Raw genomic sequence first — 15247 nt, forward strand, 5'->3', positions numbered from 1 at the left:
ATCTACTGAGATTTACATATAGTTACCCTATATTTTGAAGATCCACATATCTGGAAACAGTTTTTGAGGAAAAGACATTCTTTTCTTTGGAAGCATTTTCTAAGGGGAGGAGATTTGGAATTCTGGCTAAAAACTATTTTTTTTCCTGAGGGAGGTGCTTTATTTTTTAAAAAAATGTTTGTTGATAAAATGCTAAAATTGTGTGCTTCCAGTTTAGTAGCTCTGACATGGAAATGAACTCCCTATAGAAAGTGCTGTAACACTAAATTTCATCCAGCTAGAATAAAATAAACTATGGAACAACATAAAAAACAGAGAAAGCCAGAGGAAAGGCCCAGATCACATCAGATAAAGTATCAAATCATCCGTGATAGAAACAATTGCTCTGTAAGGACAAGCCCTTAGAAAACTGGCATACAATAAGATACATTGTGTGGGGTCCAGACTTTGTCATACATAGCCTAGGCCCTAGAACCCTTGAAGTCAATTGGGCTTGCTGGCTATCTAATTGATTTTAAGAGGTGTGCTGAAAGTGTGATGAAGTCTGGATCCAACCATTAGGGATAAAATAAATCTCTTCCCTGCTTACTTGCCTTTATAGCTGGCACTGACAAAATGATGTCTTATTCAAAAGGTTGATTAGCTCTAAAGCTAATAGATAAATTACTACTGCTGATTATTCATAAAAATGCTTCCTTTTTGCCTCACAGACTAGATAAAGCTGTAAACTATTATTCTTGGCAAGCAACATAGTCTCTTGGGGTATATTCTGAAGTTTAAACAACTTACTAATTATTTCCTAATTGTAAACCTCATTGTGATGAAATCAGCCAGGCTTAATGGTCCAAACAAGAGCTCACAGTTTGCCACCAGGTATCATAACAAATCTTTAGGCCCAGACACTGTGTGTGTGTCATCCAGTGATGCTGCATGAAACACAAATGAGCTACAGACATCTTCAGTTTAATAGCAAGCAGGTTTAGCTTTTAGAAATCACTGGGGCTTTACTATGTAGGTGGGAATCTCTATTTTTTTTGTCTTAAAAGCAAAAAAAAACAACAAAACACACACACACAAAACCAAACATTATTTTTCCTTCACAGTCAGAGGGTCAGTGTTGGAAAGAACAGATTACTGTTGGGAAACAAAAATCCTGGGTAAATCTTGGAATTAATATTTGCAAGCCTGTTACTTTCCTGCCCTATTCAAAACATTTCTATCACAAACAATCACTAAATCCATCCAGCACTTTTCCAGTTACACAGCCCTCTGCTGACACTGTTATTCTTAGTGTTCTGCTAAGGGTACAGTCCTGCTGGCCATTGCTATAGTTCATTGACTTGACTGATTCATTGTACTTAGACATCAGCTTTCCTTTGGGAAACTCAGCATGTTATGGGAGCCCTTGTGTTGTCAATGCATAACTTCTGAAATTTTGGTTCAGATATCTTGCAACCGTATGGTGTAGATAACATAACTACTTGCCAGTTCATATCAGAAATCCATCTAATCCATTATTTTGTTCTCTAATTGGCCTTCTCAGCCACACTAGATGCTGTTCCAAGTCCTCCATACAGAGCACATTACCATAGTCTTTCGAGACTGAAAGATGCCTAACTAACAGTAGCCATCCAAATGTCTCTTGGAAGCCCACTAACACAACATGGTAGCAATAGCAGGGCTTCGAAGTGTAGGAATTTATGATAATTATGTCTGTGCAGATCAGCAGGATAGTAAAATGAGGTCAGAGCTATGAATCGCAAACTCAGGATACTCATGGTAGATCGAAAGAAAGGTGAACATTTATTGTTTCAAGAAAACAGTTCAGGATAAAGCCTAGACTTGTGTACATAAGGCCCTGGGAGCCGGCTTCTCTATGTGGAAATGTGCTAAAGGCTGAGATGGAGGCACCCTCACTGCTGGCTATCCATTGCAAATAAAGGAGAACAAAATGATTTCCCTGAAGAAGTGGGGAATGACCTAAAGAGGAAGTGATGAATGACAAAGGTCAAGAAAGATAAGATATCCAAGCTATCCTGGCTGTCTGTTGGTCTTTCCCCTCCCTGCTTACTTTAGATACAATGTTATTGCACTTACTTTAACAGGAAGCAAGAGGTGATACAGTGCCCTGCAGTAAGTTATTGTGTGTGTTCTGTGTGTGTGTAACAAATGGGATCAATACCTTAGTTCATTTTTTTGTTTGTAATGAGCAACTCTATTTTTATAGCTGTTTTTTAACAGCATTTAAGCATTTCAGAGGCATTTTGATTAAAATATCCCATGGTTTATGCTATTCTTTTACTTGAACTAAGGTTTTTCTTCACAAAACATGAGTAACAGAAGAACATGGAATGAGTCGCCAAAAACATTTTTCCCAGTAATAACAATAATGGATTACTTTGGAAGGCATTTCAATAAGTTACATAAAAGTGACATTTAGAAAGTTCTAGGCAATAACCTTTTCGCACTATTACTCTCCAGCTATTGATGCTTGATGCGCCATGCATAGTGTATTCCATACTTGATTTGTTAGCTCAACTAGGAGAGATATGAGACAAACAGCTTAGTTCTAATTTCTAAGTGAAGATACAGGCAAGCTTAAGCTATTGTGATTCAGGAAAAGACTTTGGTGAAGAGATGGGTCATGGAGGACCTCTCAGAAGGAGAAGGAAATAGCATGTTTTGTGACATGAAGGCACAGAGAAGCTAGAACCCTAGTTAGTACTGAGAACAACTTTGGGGTAGCCCCAAATTTGGGCATCAGAGGCGCAATTCTTAGCCAGAGTGAGGGAGAGCACATAGTTGAAGCTCCTCTCTGACTGTTGCCTTCTCATTTTCATTCCAGTTACTACCTTGATGGCCGAGTGGCCAAGGTGACGGACTTCCTGAAAACACGCCTGTTAGACACACTCTCTGACCAGATCAGGAAAATCCAGAAAGTGAGTGAGTGAGAGGGATGGTTGGGGCAAGAGGGCAGCAAGGGTGGGGAGCTTTCAAGTGCTCATGGACTATGGAGGCTGGGCTTGCTGTGTACAGTTATAGACAGGCTTATCAGGGGCTTTGCTCAGGACCGGCCTGGGTATTCTGGACCCTGCGGGGATTCCATCTTTCCACCAAACCAAGGAAGGCCAGGAAAGTAGGTATGAAATGCTCAGCAGGTTTCCTGTGGACATTGGCAGCAAAATGTCTGCTGAGTGCCCTCCCCAAAGCTTTGAAGAATTAAGGTTTTTTGGACTACAGTTTTCCATATTCCACATCCAGCATCACTGCTCATCAGCTGGAGATTTGGAGAACTGTCACCCCAAAATTAACTTTTTCAAGCTCTGGGAATGGTGACTGTGGTGTGAGACAGGACATAGAAATGCTAGCACCTGTACGGTAGACTCATCAAGATAAAGAGGCAGGAGGAAGGAATTGACTTTTGGATTAATAAGGAGAAGTGAGATGGAATCTTTCCCTGGATCTTTGTATACCCTGGAAAATATTATGTTTGTTTGTTTGATTGTAAGATTTATTAGTCATAGCTGATCGCTCTCAGTTATGATCTACAATAAAAAGACACAATGAGCTTCCCTGTGAACCTCCCCTTGCATGGCTATGTTTCTCCTGACTGGAATGTTTGATTCATTAATGTCTGATACATATTGCATATGTTTCATACCTAGCCAACACTTTGCCTTGATCTAGGGCAACATTTTCAGCTACTGTGTTTCCTCAAAAATAAGACATGGCCTTATATTAATTTTTGCTCCAGGAAATGCATTAGGGCTTATTTTCAGGGGATGTTTTAATTTTTGCACGTACAACAATCTATATTTATTCAAATACACTAATGTCATCACCTTCTGGTTGTTGCACAATGCTGCACAGTGGTGGAGGGCAGGGTTTCACTTAACTAGGGCTTATTTTGGGGTAGGGCTTATATTACGAATACAGTATCTTGAAAAATCATACTAGGGCTTATTTTCAGGTTAGATCTTTTCGGGGAACAGGGTACTCTACCAGGCATTTCCTAACAAGAGATAACTTTTTTTTAAAGAAAGTTGCAAGACTCCCAGCACAAATATTAGTTAATATGAATCTCTTTCTCCATGCTCCCTTGTTTTACTGCTCCAACATACAGCTTTCAGGTAATGAAGTCAGGCCTGGCGGGTGGCCAAGTACTTCTAGGCATTGTTTCAGCTGTTCTGTACAGAGGCAAAAAGGGCTGTAAGCTGGCATACTCAGGCCTTTTGCTCACTGATGTCCTTTTGTTTGCTGGCGCCGTTGTGTCCTGGGCATGTCTTTACTGCCAAGGTGTGTCTCAGGTTGCAGTGGCATTTCCCAGGCTGGGATCTCTGATGCCATGCTCGTATCTTAATTTCACCACTCAGGAAAGTACCAGGGCCAACTGGGGCTTGGGGTCAAAGTCTTATGGAAATGAATTGGGCCTCCAAAAGGTTAAAATGCTATGTCCAGAACCATGATTGCTCTTATTATCAACTCAGTGGTAGTTATCACAAGAGATCTGTTCTACCAAAGTAGTATATTATTGTCAGTCACACATGAGCAGCTGAGTGGCTGTAATCCTGCCATAGAATATATAAGTATAAGTCCTCTAGTGAAGACTGTCCATCTGACCAACTGAATTGGTCTAATCAACATAGTGTATTCTTTTGGCTGCTATAACTTTAATTAATTCAAAGCAACTTCACACATTATGTACCTACAGAAAGGAGCTGCAATTGATCCCAACTTCACAGTATTAGTACTTATACTTGCAGTGGAAGATGTGCTTGCTACATATTCATGTTGTATGTTTATAAGTATAAACAGAAAATATAGTGTATTTAGCTGCTGCTTGCTTACGTTCTATGCAGTGGACAGCCTTCTTCTGTAAATAAAGTGCCATGTAAAGATTTTAAAAACTATTAATGTCTAGAAATGAAAGTGGAAGGCCATTGTCCTATTTACTGTCTATGTGCTTATCTGTATTTAGTGGGAATGAAAAGTAACATACTCTAGCAGATTTTGGTGAGTTTGCTCAGTGGCATATAACAAGCCAGCCATGTGTTATGTGGCTTGGAAGGAAACTGTGGAACAAACAATGGAACAAAATAGCACAATGGCTCCTCATTGAGAAGTTGAACTAGTTATTGAGCATATCCTAGGTCATTTCTGTTTCTGTGGATGGTGAGACTTTGAAGATGCAGAGACCCTCATCTTGCAACAGTGGAAAAGAAATGGAATATTTTCAGCTGTATGTGAATCATAGGTGAAAGGAAGGGAGTCAGTTCTGGGTCCTGTGTCATTGAGTCCTTAGTGGTAGGCAGATTGGAAGTCAACAAAGACATTTATATTCAGAGTGGCAAGAGCTGTACAGGTATAAGAAGGTGCAAGGTGATGCCAGGAAGTGGATATCAACAGGAATCCTTTTAACTGGGAGGATTTCATATCCACTACTCATCTGTGTTCTCTATGCTCATTAGCTACATATGTCGGAGACTAATGTTATGTATTGTTTTCTCTTACCAACAGGTTGTCAATGCACATACACCTGGAAAAAAGATTTGGCTGGAAGGCATTGGGGCCACTTCTGAAGGAGGCATTACCAACCTCTCGGATTCTTATGCTGCCAGTTTCCTGTGAGTGAATATGAGAACAGGGTTCTAATCAAAAGTGTCCTGGGTGGATGCTAGGCTGACTTATTTCCCACAGGAGGTCTCTTCTGTTGAAATTCAAAGAGGATATAGCTTTTCAGATTAGTGACTGAGGGTGATATCAGACAGGTGTTTGTCCCACAGTCTGGTCTGGGCTGGGGCTGGACAGATTCCCCCTTTTTTCCAGCAACCGTATAACATATATGCCTTTCGAACCAGCCTGCCCCTGATCAATGGCTACTCACACCTTTTTCAGTCCCTGTCAGAGGCTACTGTTTTTTATGGTGTTGGTAGGATTGTTCCATTTTGGTTCAGTTTCAGAGTGTGCGATTGCTGGGATTGAATCAAAGTGGCTGCCTGGCTGTCACTTTGCTGAAGCTGCTTAATGATCTTGAGAAATGGGAAACTTCCTGGCCACTTGCCTGAGAAGGGGAAAGAAGAGGAAGTGTTTTTTTTAATTGTTGTGAACACATCAGCAATGCTGTGAAAAGCATTGCTGATATGCTGTATCAGTTAGTAACAGTTAAAAAAATGGAAAGTTTGATCTCCCTTCCCCTCTGCAGCCAAGTGGAAAAGAAGCTTCCCATTTCCCAAGATATTTAAGCAGCATGGGCAAAGCATGGAGGAGAAGCCAAGCTGCTGTGTACTGGTGTTTCTTCAAATTGTGGCTCCTTCATAGCTAATGGGATAGGTATTTCCTGTTTGATGGAAGATTTGTCATTCTCTCCATATGCATAAACAATTATGCTGAAAGAGGAAAACTCCAAACACCTGTGGTCCTTGTGAGACAGAAGGCGAGAGGGATACCCTACTCGCTGGAGAGCTGTCGCTCCTCAATAGCAAGGCTAAGGAAGTGGACCCCCAACCCGCACGAGAAACTACAGCGAGACCTCAGCAGGAGATAGAGATAGAGGAGCTCACTGAAGACTTGCAGAAAGAGATGATGGGGGATGTTCAGGGAGAAAAGGAGGGAAGAGAGAGGAAAAGGAGGGTGGAGTTTTGAAGCAGGAATGGGGGAGATAGAGAAGAAAGAGGATCAGTTACTACCTGGTTGGGAATGGGTGTTGGTGCAGGATCCCTGGACAGGATTATGGGAAGGATTAGGAGTGCCCAAGGAGGAGGCAGATTCTGAAGGAGAGCGGAGATTCCACCTAAGACCCTCTTATTGGGGAGAAGCCGAGGTGAGAGAGTGGAGAAAGAGATTGAGAGAGGAAAAATAAAGAGTTAAGAGAGAAAGGAGAGAAAGATTGGAATGGAGAGTAAGGGAGATAAAGAGGAGTTACAGGGAGGATCCTGGGACAGTAAAGACCCCAAGTGACGGATCCTGTGGGAGGATGACCAGGATGACGAGACCGTGCCCCTTTGGAAGGCCCAACGGGGCAGACTGTGAGAGACTGGGTCCCCACTGATCTTCTGGGGCCACAGAACAATAGTTTTGGAAACCCATTCCTGTTTGACGAATGGAAGCCCCTTCTGAACCCGTTTGCAGAAGGAGAAAAGACTCACAATCATGTTCCAGACACTTGTTTATTGTTAAATGCATCAATAAATCTTTCATCTGTTTTGAAGCAACAAAAATCTACTGATTTCTCTGAACTGAACATGGAGTCAAAAGTCAAACACTTACATATTGGCACCCAGCGCGGGGTGCCTTTGACACCGGGGGGTCCTGCAGAAGATTAGCTCCACAAAGTAACAGAAGGACAAGAAACCCTCATAAAACAACTACACACCAACAACAATTACTGAGTACACAATTGACACAAACACATCTGGCTACACCGTTATCGTCAGGGTCAATGCAACAGAAAGTAAGCCAACCACCATAAAACTATAAAAAATGGGACCACGCAATAACCCAGCAGTGTTCCTCAACACGTTGGAATGATTAGCAACAACGGCATAATGGCCAACAGAACACTGGGCACTGATCCTTATACCATATTTAACGTGACTACCTCAAGAGATAGTAGATACACTAGACCCAACAGAGGCAGGTGACAATACAAAAGTCAAAACAGCGATTTTAAACACATTGAACTTGAATGAAGAAGCATACCGGAGATGGTTCAGAGACCTATGACTACGCTTGGGAATCCATCCAAGAACCCTGGCACAGAAGATGAGGGTCAATGCCATGAGATGGGTACAACCCAAGGGAAAGATGGCAGACTAAGTGTTAGAAATTGTGATTATGGAACAACTTATATCTGTGTTAGGAGCGGGTCCCAGAAACTGAGTGATGAAGATCAAACCCGCCAACCTAGAGGTCACTATAACTTTGTTAGAGGACTGTTTAGGAGCAGAAGAGCCATGATTTAATAGGGGAATGACGCAGGTGGAAAAACCCAAAGGCAAAGACAAGATGGCCAAAGCAGCAGGGAGCGCGACTGTGGGAGGGCCGAACACCCAAGCCTACAAGAAAACCTGGCCGGACCGAATAGAATTAGTCAACCCAATGGGTAGCTGGATACCGAGACCCATGATAACAGTAGAACTGGGCCAAACGTGACAATCAGCAACATGGACCACGCCGAAAGACCATATGGTGGCATGTTATGGTTGTGGGCAGTTTGGGCATATTAAAAAAATACTGTCCGACCAAGGAATACATGTGAGCAAACATATATGCCCTCATGGCTAAGGTTGGTACAGACGATCATCCGGGCTGGGTAGTGAAAGCAAAGGTGAATGGAGTATGGAAAAGGGTTGATACTGGGTACAGCAAGACCCTTATACGAAACTTGCTGGGGGACAGACTGCCTGAACAGATCTTTATCAAATGTGTTCACAGAGATGTAAAACCTTATAGGGTGGTACAAACCCAATTTGAGATAGGAGACCAGATGAGAGAAATGGAAGCTGAGATGGTGCCTGGGTTAGGAAGAGAGATGCTATTAGGAAGAGACTGGCCGGGAGTGGAAGAACTGATGCAAACGATAGCCAAGACACACCATGGGGAAGCTGAAAATTGTATGTTAGAGGAAGAAATGTTAAACATGTCCAGAGATCAACTGAGGAATTTGCAATAAGATGACATGAGACTGGAAGAGATCCACCTAAAGGCAGTTCTGGAAGGAACTACACAAGAGGGAGAAGTAAATTTTGAAATGAGGGACGGAGTGCTGTACCACGTAAGCAAAACAGACCTTGGGGAAGAAACACAGATGGTACTGCCCAAAAGTCTTAAAGGATTGGTATTAGAATTGGCCCATAATATGCCACTAGCAGGACACTTGGCCGTGCAAAAAACATCAGCAAGAGTACTACAAAGGTTTTTCTAGCCCCACATGGCCAAGGAGGCAGAGGACTATTTTTGGTCCTGTCCTGAGTGCCAAATCACTCAGGCAAATCCTCAACCTGGAGGAGAGTTAATACCAATTCCCCTAGTGGACCAACCCTTTGATCATATTGCTTTAGATATTGTGGGACTGCTGGTGAAGTCTGTGGGGGAGGCACTTGTATATATTAGCGATAATTGACTATGCAACCAGGTACCCGGAAGCAATACCCCTGTGTACCACCATGGCCAAGGTGCTAGACAAGGAGTTGATTTTTTTTTCAGGATGGGGTTCCCTAAGGAAGTCTTGACTGACCAAGGATCCAAATTTATGAGTTTAACCTTCAAGCAGATTTGGGAGTTATTGGGGGTTAAGCTATTGAAAACATCCATTTACCAGGCGAATGACTTTGTGGAAAGATTTAATATGACTCTAAAGGGGATGTTGAGAAAACTGGTACAGGAAAAGCTGAGGCAGTGGCATATATTCCTGGCCCCACTGATGTTTGTGGTGAGGGAAGCCCCACAGTCGTCCACAGGGTTTTCCCCTTTTGAATTATTGTATGGGAGAAACCCTAGAGGACTGCTGGACCTAGTCAAGGAAAAATGGGAAGAGGGGGAAGACCTCTCCAAGCCCTTACTACAACAGATAATGGAAATAAAAGAAAGCCTGCAGACCACCTGGGACCTGGCCAAGGAAGCCTTGGGCAAGACCCAAGAGAACCAGAAAAATAGATATGATAAGTGGGTAAAACCCCAGGAGTTCGAACCGGGTCAAAAGGTTTTAGTAGTTTCCAACAGAATCAGCCAAGTTATTTGCAAAGTGGCAGGGACCTTATGAGGTTGTGAAAAAGGTTAGCGAGGTAGATTATGAAGTGAACATGGTGGATAAGAAGAAGAAACTACAAGTACTGCATGTTAACCTACTGAAACATTGGGTACGTAGATAGGGAAACCCTCTTTGGGGATTGCGAAGAGGAAGAGCTTGAGATGTCAAAATGAAAGGGAATATGCAGATAATTATTGATGAAAGGGTAGAACCCCAACAAACGGCTCAAGTACAATAGATCGAAAAAGAGTTCCCTGACGTTTTCTCTAAGAAACCAGGACACACCCACTTGGTAGAGCATAGTATTGAAAACAGGTGGTGAGGTCGACTGGAAGATCTTGGCCACAACAGTTGACCTCAGTAATAGAACAAGAAGTAACCGAAATGCTGAGCCTTGGGGTAATAGAGCTGGCTAAGGGGCCTTGGCGCAGCTACCCAGTAGTGGTGCCAAAACCGGATGGTACGGTGTGTTTCTGTATTGACTATCGTAAGGTCAATGCTATATCTAAATTTGATGCATACTCCATGCCCAAAGTGGGAGATCTTTTAGACAGACTAGGGGGTGCTACGTACCTATCATCCTTAGATCTTACAAAGGAGTACTGGCAGATTCTCTTAAGCGACCAAGATAAAGAGAAAACTGCCTTTTCTACCCCAGGGGGCCTCTTCCAATTCACCAGAATGCCTTTCAGATTGCATGGGGCAGTGGCGACCTTCCAACACCTTCCAACATTTGATGGATAAGGTCTTATGACCAGTACAAGAGTGCGCTGCTGCCTATATACATGATCTAATTATACATAGCTTGACATGGGAAGAACACCTTACACCTACAAAGGGTCTTGGAAGAATTAAGGAGGGCAGGACTTACTGCAAAACCCAGCAAATGCAGGATAGCTAGATCTAAGGTGGATTATTTAGTCTTTCTGGTAGGAGGTGAGATACAACCCCAAGAGGAGAAAGTCTCTAAATTTACTCAGTGGTACTGCCCAAGGACTAAAAAGGAAGTGCAGCAGTTGTTGGGCTTGGTAGGATACTACAGACAGTTTGTACCACAATTTCCTTCAATTTCTCAGCCCCCTTAACAGATCTTACTAAAAAGAGGGCTGAGAAACTAGTACAATGGGGTGAAGCCCAAGAAAGAGCCTTTCCAATGCTAAAATCTGTATTGTGTGAGTTACCTGTGAGGTTTGCACCAGTTTTCAACTTTCCCTTTGTACTTTTCATGGATGCTTTGGACAAGGGCCTAGGAGCCATTCTAGCTCAAATACGCAATGGAGTGGAATATCCTGTCCTCTATCTTAGCCAAAAGTTAACCGTAAGGGAACAGAAATATGCAGTGAATGAAAGGGAAGCATTGCCAATCTGTTGGGCCACGCAGACCTTGAGGTATTATTTATTAATAATACCTCACATTATTAATATCACATTAATAACTGATCACATCGTCTTGCAGTGGCTAGTTCAGACTCACACGATAAGTATCTGGCCCTCCAAACTTACACCTTTATAGTTCAGTATCGAAAGGAGAAGGAACATTCTAATGTAGACTATTTCTCCTGGCAGGATCCTTGGGAAAGAAGCAGTGAGGAATGAATGGCCCTCTCGGATAGGAGGGTATGTGAGACAGAGGGCAAGAGGGATACCCCACTCTCTGGAGAGCCATCCTTCCTCAAGAGTAGTTGAGAAATCTACAGATTTCTTTGAACCCAATGTGGAGCCAAAAGTCAAACCCTCACAGTCCTAAATTCAAACATATTGATGTATGTTTAGAAATTGTTTAGGAAAAATTGAAAGAAGCAGATAAAATAAATAAAAGTGTGTTCAGCTCATGAAACTAAAATCCTATAGATATTTTTTACATAGAAAGTAAGAGTTGAATTTGCATTATAAGAAGCTGTATCTGTTTGAGTCCAATTTGTCATTTCCTCCTCAAACAATGTTGTTTTGGAAGAGAGCCATATTGAGCTGGGAACTGATTAATGGAGTATTTAAGATATTTCCATGTAATGTCCAGTTCATTCCTTAGCACCATTCAATAAAGTAAACATGGGAAGGGTAATGGAAAGAATAACTCTGAGCTAAATTGTGCTGAATATTGTTTCACAAGATCTAGGTTCCAATTCCCTCTCTCTCTACTTCAGCTGTGGAACTCAGCAGAGCAGAGCTCATTGTGGATTTAGGACAAAGCTCTGCTTCGCTGCCTTATTTGTGGAGGGAAAAGGTTGCAGATGACTTTGCACATTAATGCTACAATCTTATACCTACTGAGCTGAGATTAAATCTCACTGAGCTTAATGAGAGCTATTTTTTAGTAGATGTGTATGAAATAGTGAAAAGAAAACTGTAAACTTTAGTTCAATCATCAATCTAAATGGAGTTTGCAGCCAAGAAATCAGAAGGCTTGAGACATGAAAGGGCAGCAATGAAGAAACTGGAAAAGATCAACAAGTGTTTGTCACTGGAATCCATGATCAAGATTATCCACACCCTTGTATTCTCAATCATTATGTACAGTACCAGTGTGAAAGCTGGACAGTAAAGAAAACTGACAGGGAAAAAAATGATTCTTTTGAAATGTGGTGCTGGAGGAGAGCTCTCTGGATCCCAAGGACTGCAAGTGGGTTCTAGAGCAAATGAAGCCTAAACTATCTCCGAAGGCAAAAATGATAAAACTGAGGCTGTCATTCACTGGGTATAGTATATCATGGGAATGAAAGTTTCTCTAGAAAAAAAATTATGCTAAGAAAGATTGAAAACATCAGGGAAAGAGGAAGACCACATACAGTATGACAGGCTTGAGTTTGGAAGAGCTGAGCAGGATAGCAGAGGACAGGATGTTTTGGAATCACTTATACAAAGGTTAACCATAAGTTGAGGCAACTTGGTGATATGTAACAATAACAATGGTATTACTCCGGAGTATTATGCATACTTAGATGTGATGAATTAAGTATGTGGGATTTAATTACCTAAGTATAGTTGGGACATACATAGGATTGGGCTTGTCAATATGAGCAAAAGTATCACCACAAACAAACATAGGAAGGCATGGTTCATTCTGAAGGAGACCAGGGTCATTGATTTTGGCATCCAACCTGCACTACAAAAGTCAGGTCCTTGAAAACCACATTTCTAGACTTCCTTGGGGGGCAGGGGTGGGATCATTGTACATTTCTGGCTCATTGCAGTTTTACCTCTGGAGAGTTTTCAGCCATTTTAAAAATGAGTTACTAAAAGGCTTCCTAATTAGAAGCTTCTGTCAAAGAAATGAAGACCGAATAGGAAAAGCAGTAGCAATAAGCTCCACCAATGTCCAATCCTGAATATTGCAAGCCTCCTAGGGAGATAAAACAACAACAGCAACATGAAAGGTAGAGGAAAAAGTATGGATCTCGGCCTTGTGCTGGCAGGTCACCATGAAAAATAAAAGGAACGAAAACCATAAGCTTCTTAGGCCATTGCTTCCTGTTGTTTTGTAAGAAAAGAATGTTGCCATGGTGCATCCTGGGATATGTAGTTGTTTGGGAAGCATTCTCTATAGCAGTGGTCCCCAACCTTGGGCCAGCAGAGATGGTGGTGAAGGCTTCTGGAAGTTGTAGTCCAAGAACATCTGGAGGCCCAAGTTTGGGGACCACTGCTATAGAGAACCTAATGGGTACCAAGGCGATGACTCCCAGGGAGCACTACAGCAACATCCTCCCCCCCCCCATCAATAGCAAGAAGTGAAGGTTGGGGAAACTGACGGTGCAGATACTTCAAAAGCCCTTGCCCAGGGAGTAAAACCTACAGGTATGCAGGTTAGAGTTTTTCTTTACTACAGTTCGCAGAATTCTCCAAGAATTCTGGGAACTGCAGTCAAAAAATACAGGAGGGCACACTTTTAATGTCCACTCCATCAGATCTGATGGTGGATAATGTCCACAAACAGTTATACCACAGTGTGTTAGTCTTGTTGAAAAACAGCTCCAACAATTGATTTGTATTTAGGTGGGAAGCAGTTAACTGATGAAAAAAGGAGACAGGTGTGGTATTTTCCTTCACTTGGTGCTTCTTTGCTAATGCTTGAAAGCTACATAATTCAGCTTTCTGTACCAAAGAATGTGGGGCAGCTCAGCATGACCTTTAAAAATAAATCTAATTAGTTCAGAACCAGTGTCACAGCACAGACTGGCTGACATTCCTATTCCCTTCTGCTGCCAGTTTGTCCTTGCACATGGAGTGTCAGATACAGAGTGAACTTTGAAATTTGAGGGTTTCACATCTCAGTGGATTGCTCATGAGACTATGTTTTGGCATTTCTAATTAACACGTTGAGTACCCCTTAAGATATTAGTGTTTTTTCCTTCAAAAAAGATTATGATGTCATGAACTATGTGAAATTGGGTAAGGAGAACAGTCTTGGCAATTTTTCAAATCTTCTACAGGAATAAAACAAGGAAATTTGTAGAGATGGAGGTCATATTATTAAGTTCATAAAAATGGGCCTCATAGGGAGCATAGAGTTTCATATACTGGAGATAGTTTCATTTTTAGAAATTGGTACAGAGACCTGTCCTTCCTTAGCAAGTTAGTTTATATATACTAGTGAGTAGAGAGACAGCAATTTTTGGCTAGGCTTGCCAGCAGAGTCAAAACATGTGGTCATCCAGCGGTCTCCAAACTACATCCCGTGAGCCACATCTGGCCCACCTTGCCATTTTAACCGGCCCACACCCTTCAGCCTGTGTGCACGTGGGGGTGCATCATGCAGGGGGCATGTGTGTGTGTGCACATGAGCAGGCGTCCATGTGGGGTGTGTGTGTGTGTGTGTGTGTGTGTGTGTGTGTGTGTGTGTGCGTGTGGCCACATGCACATTCCTTCGGCCCTCAAAGATATTGAAAATATACAATGTGGCCCTCACACTCAGAAGCTTGGCGACCCCTGCCTTATCCTATCTGCCAAACAGTGATGGGAAAATGTCTCCTTTCGTGCTTCTTATTACTGTGTGAGAGATAGCAACCATGTGATCTTTAGATAGTGGCTGACAGAAGAGCTCTGCCATGCAACAGTCAAAGAAGCACATTATCCAACAAAATTGGCCCCACCATGAGGTAAAGTGAGGTGCAGAAGATGCTGGAATGCTGACCTTCCTAAGCTTCCCAGCCATTTGCTTCTATTGGAGCAGAGTGATATGTGGCACACAAAGCAGGTACTGCCCTCCCTAAACCAATCTGCTGTCTTTGCAGAAGATGGAGGGTGCTCTCCCATTGCCAGTGCTGGACTTACAGTCCAGTTGGCTTCTATAAATGAACTGGAAGAGGGACCTCTCTGTCCTTTGCCTCAGGTGGCAAAATGCCTTGGGGCAGCACTGCATCCACCTTTCTCTTTCCAGCAGAATAGAGTTAGAGAGCACATATGCTTCAGCTGCTCTTCAGCAGTGGGAACTGCAGCCTGCTGCCATCACACAGTGGCTGGCACACCCACCCACCCCGTCATTGCTTGCAGAAGAGGGAGATT

At 42.5% G+C, this 15247-nt stretch overlaps 1 protein-coding gene across 1 annotated transcript in view; it reads left to right on the forward strand.

Moving 5' to 3' along the window:
* The window catches only part of HPSE2 (heparanase 2 (inactive)), a 168414-nt gene that overhangs the window by 138599 nt on the left and 14568 nt on the right, over positions 1-15247 (forward strand). The window contains exons 7-8 of the mRNA XM_072995719.2: positions 2846-2939; positions 5518-5624. Coding sequence (XP_072851820.1) covers positions 2846-2939; positions 5518-5624 — 201 coding nt within the window. The remainder of the gene's footprint in view (positions 1-2845; positions 2940-5517; positions 5625-15247) is intronic.

This window comes from Pogona vitticeps, chromosome 3 (genome assembly GCF_051106095.1).
Source record: "Pogona vitticeps strain Pit_001003342236 chromosome 3, PviZW2.1, whole genome shotgun sequence".
NCBI lineage: Eukaryota > Metazoa > Chordata > Lepidosauria > Squamata > Agamidae > Pogona > Pogona vitticeps.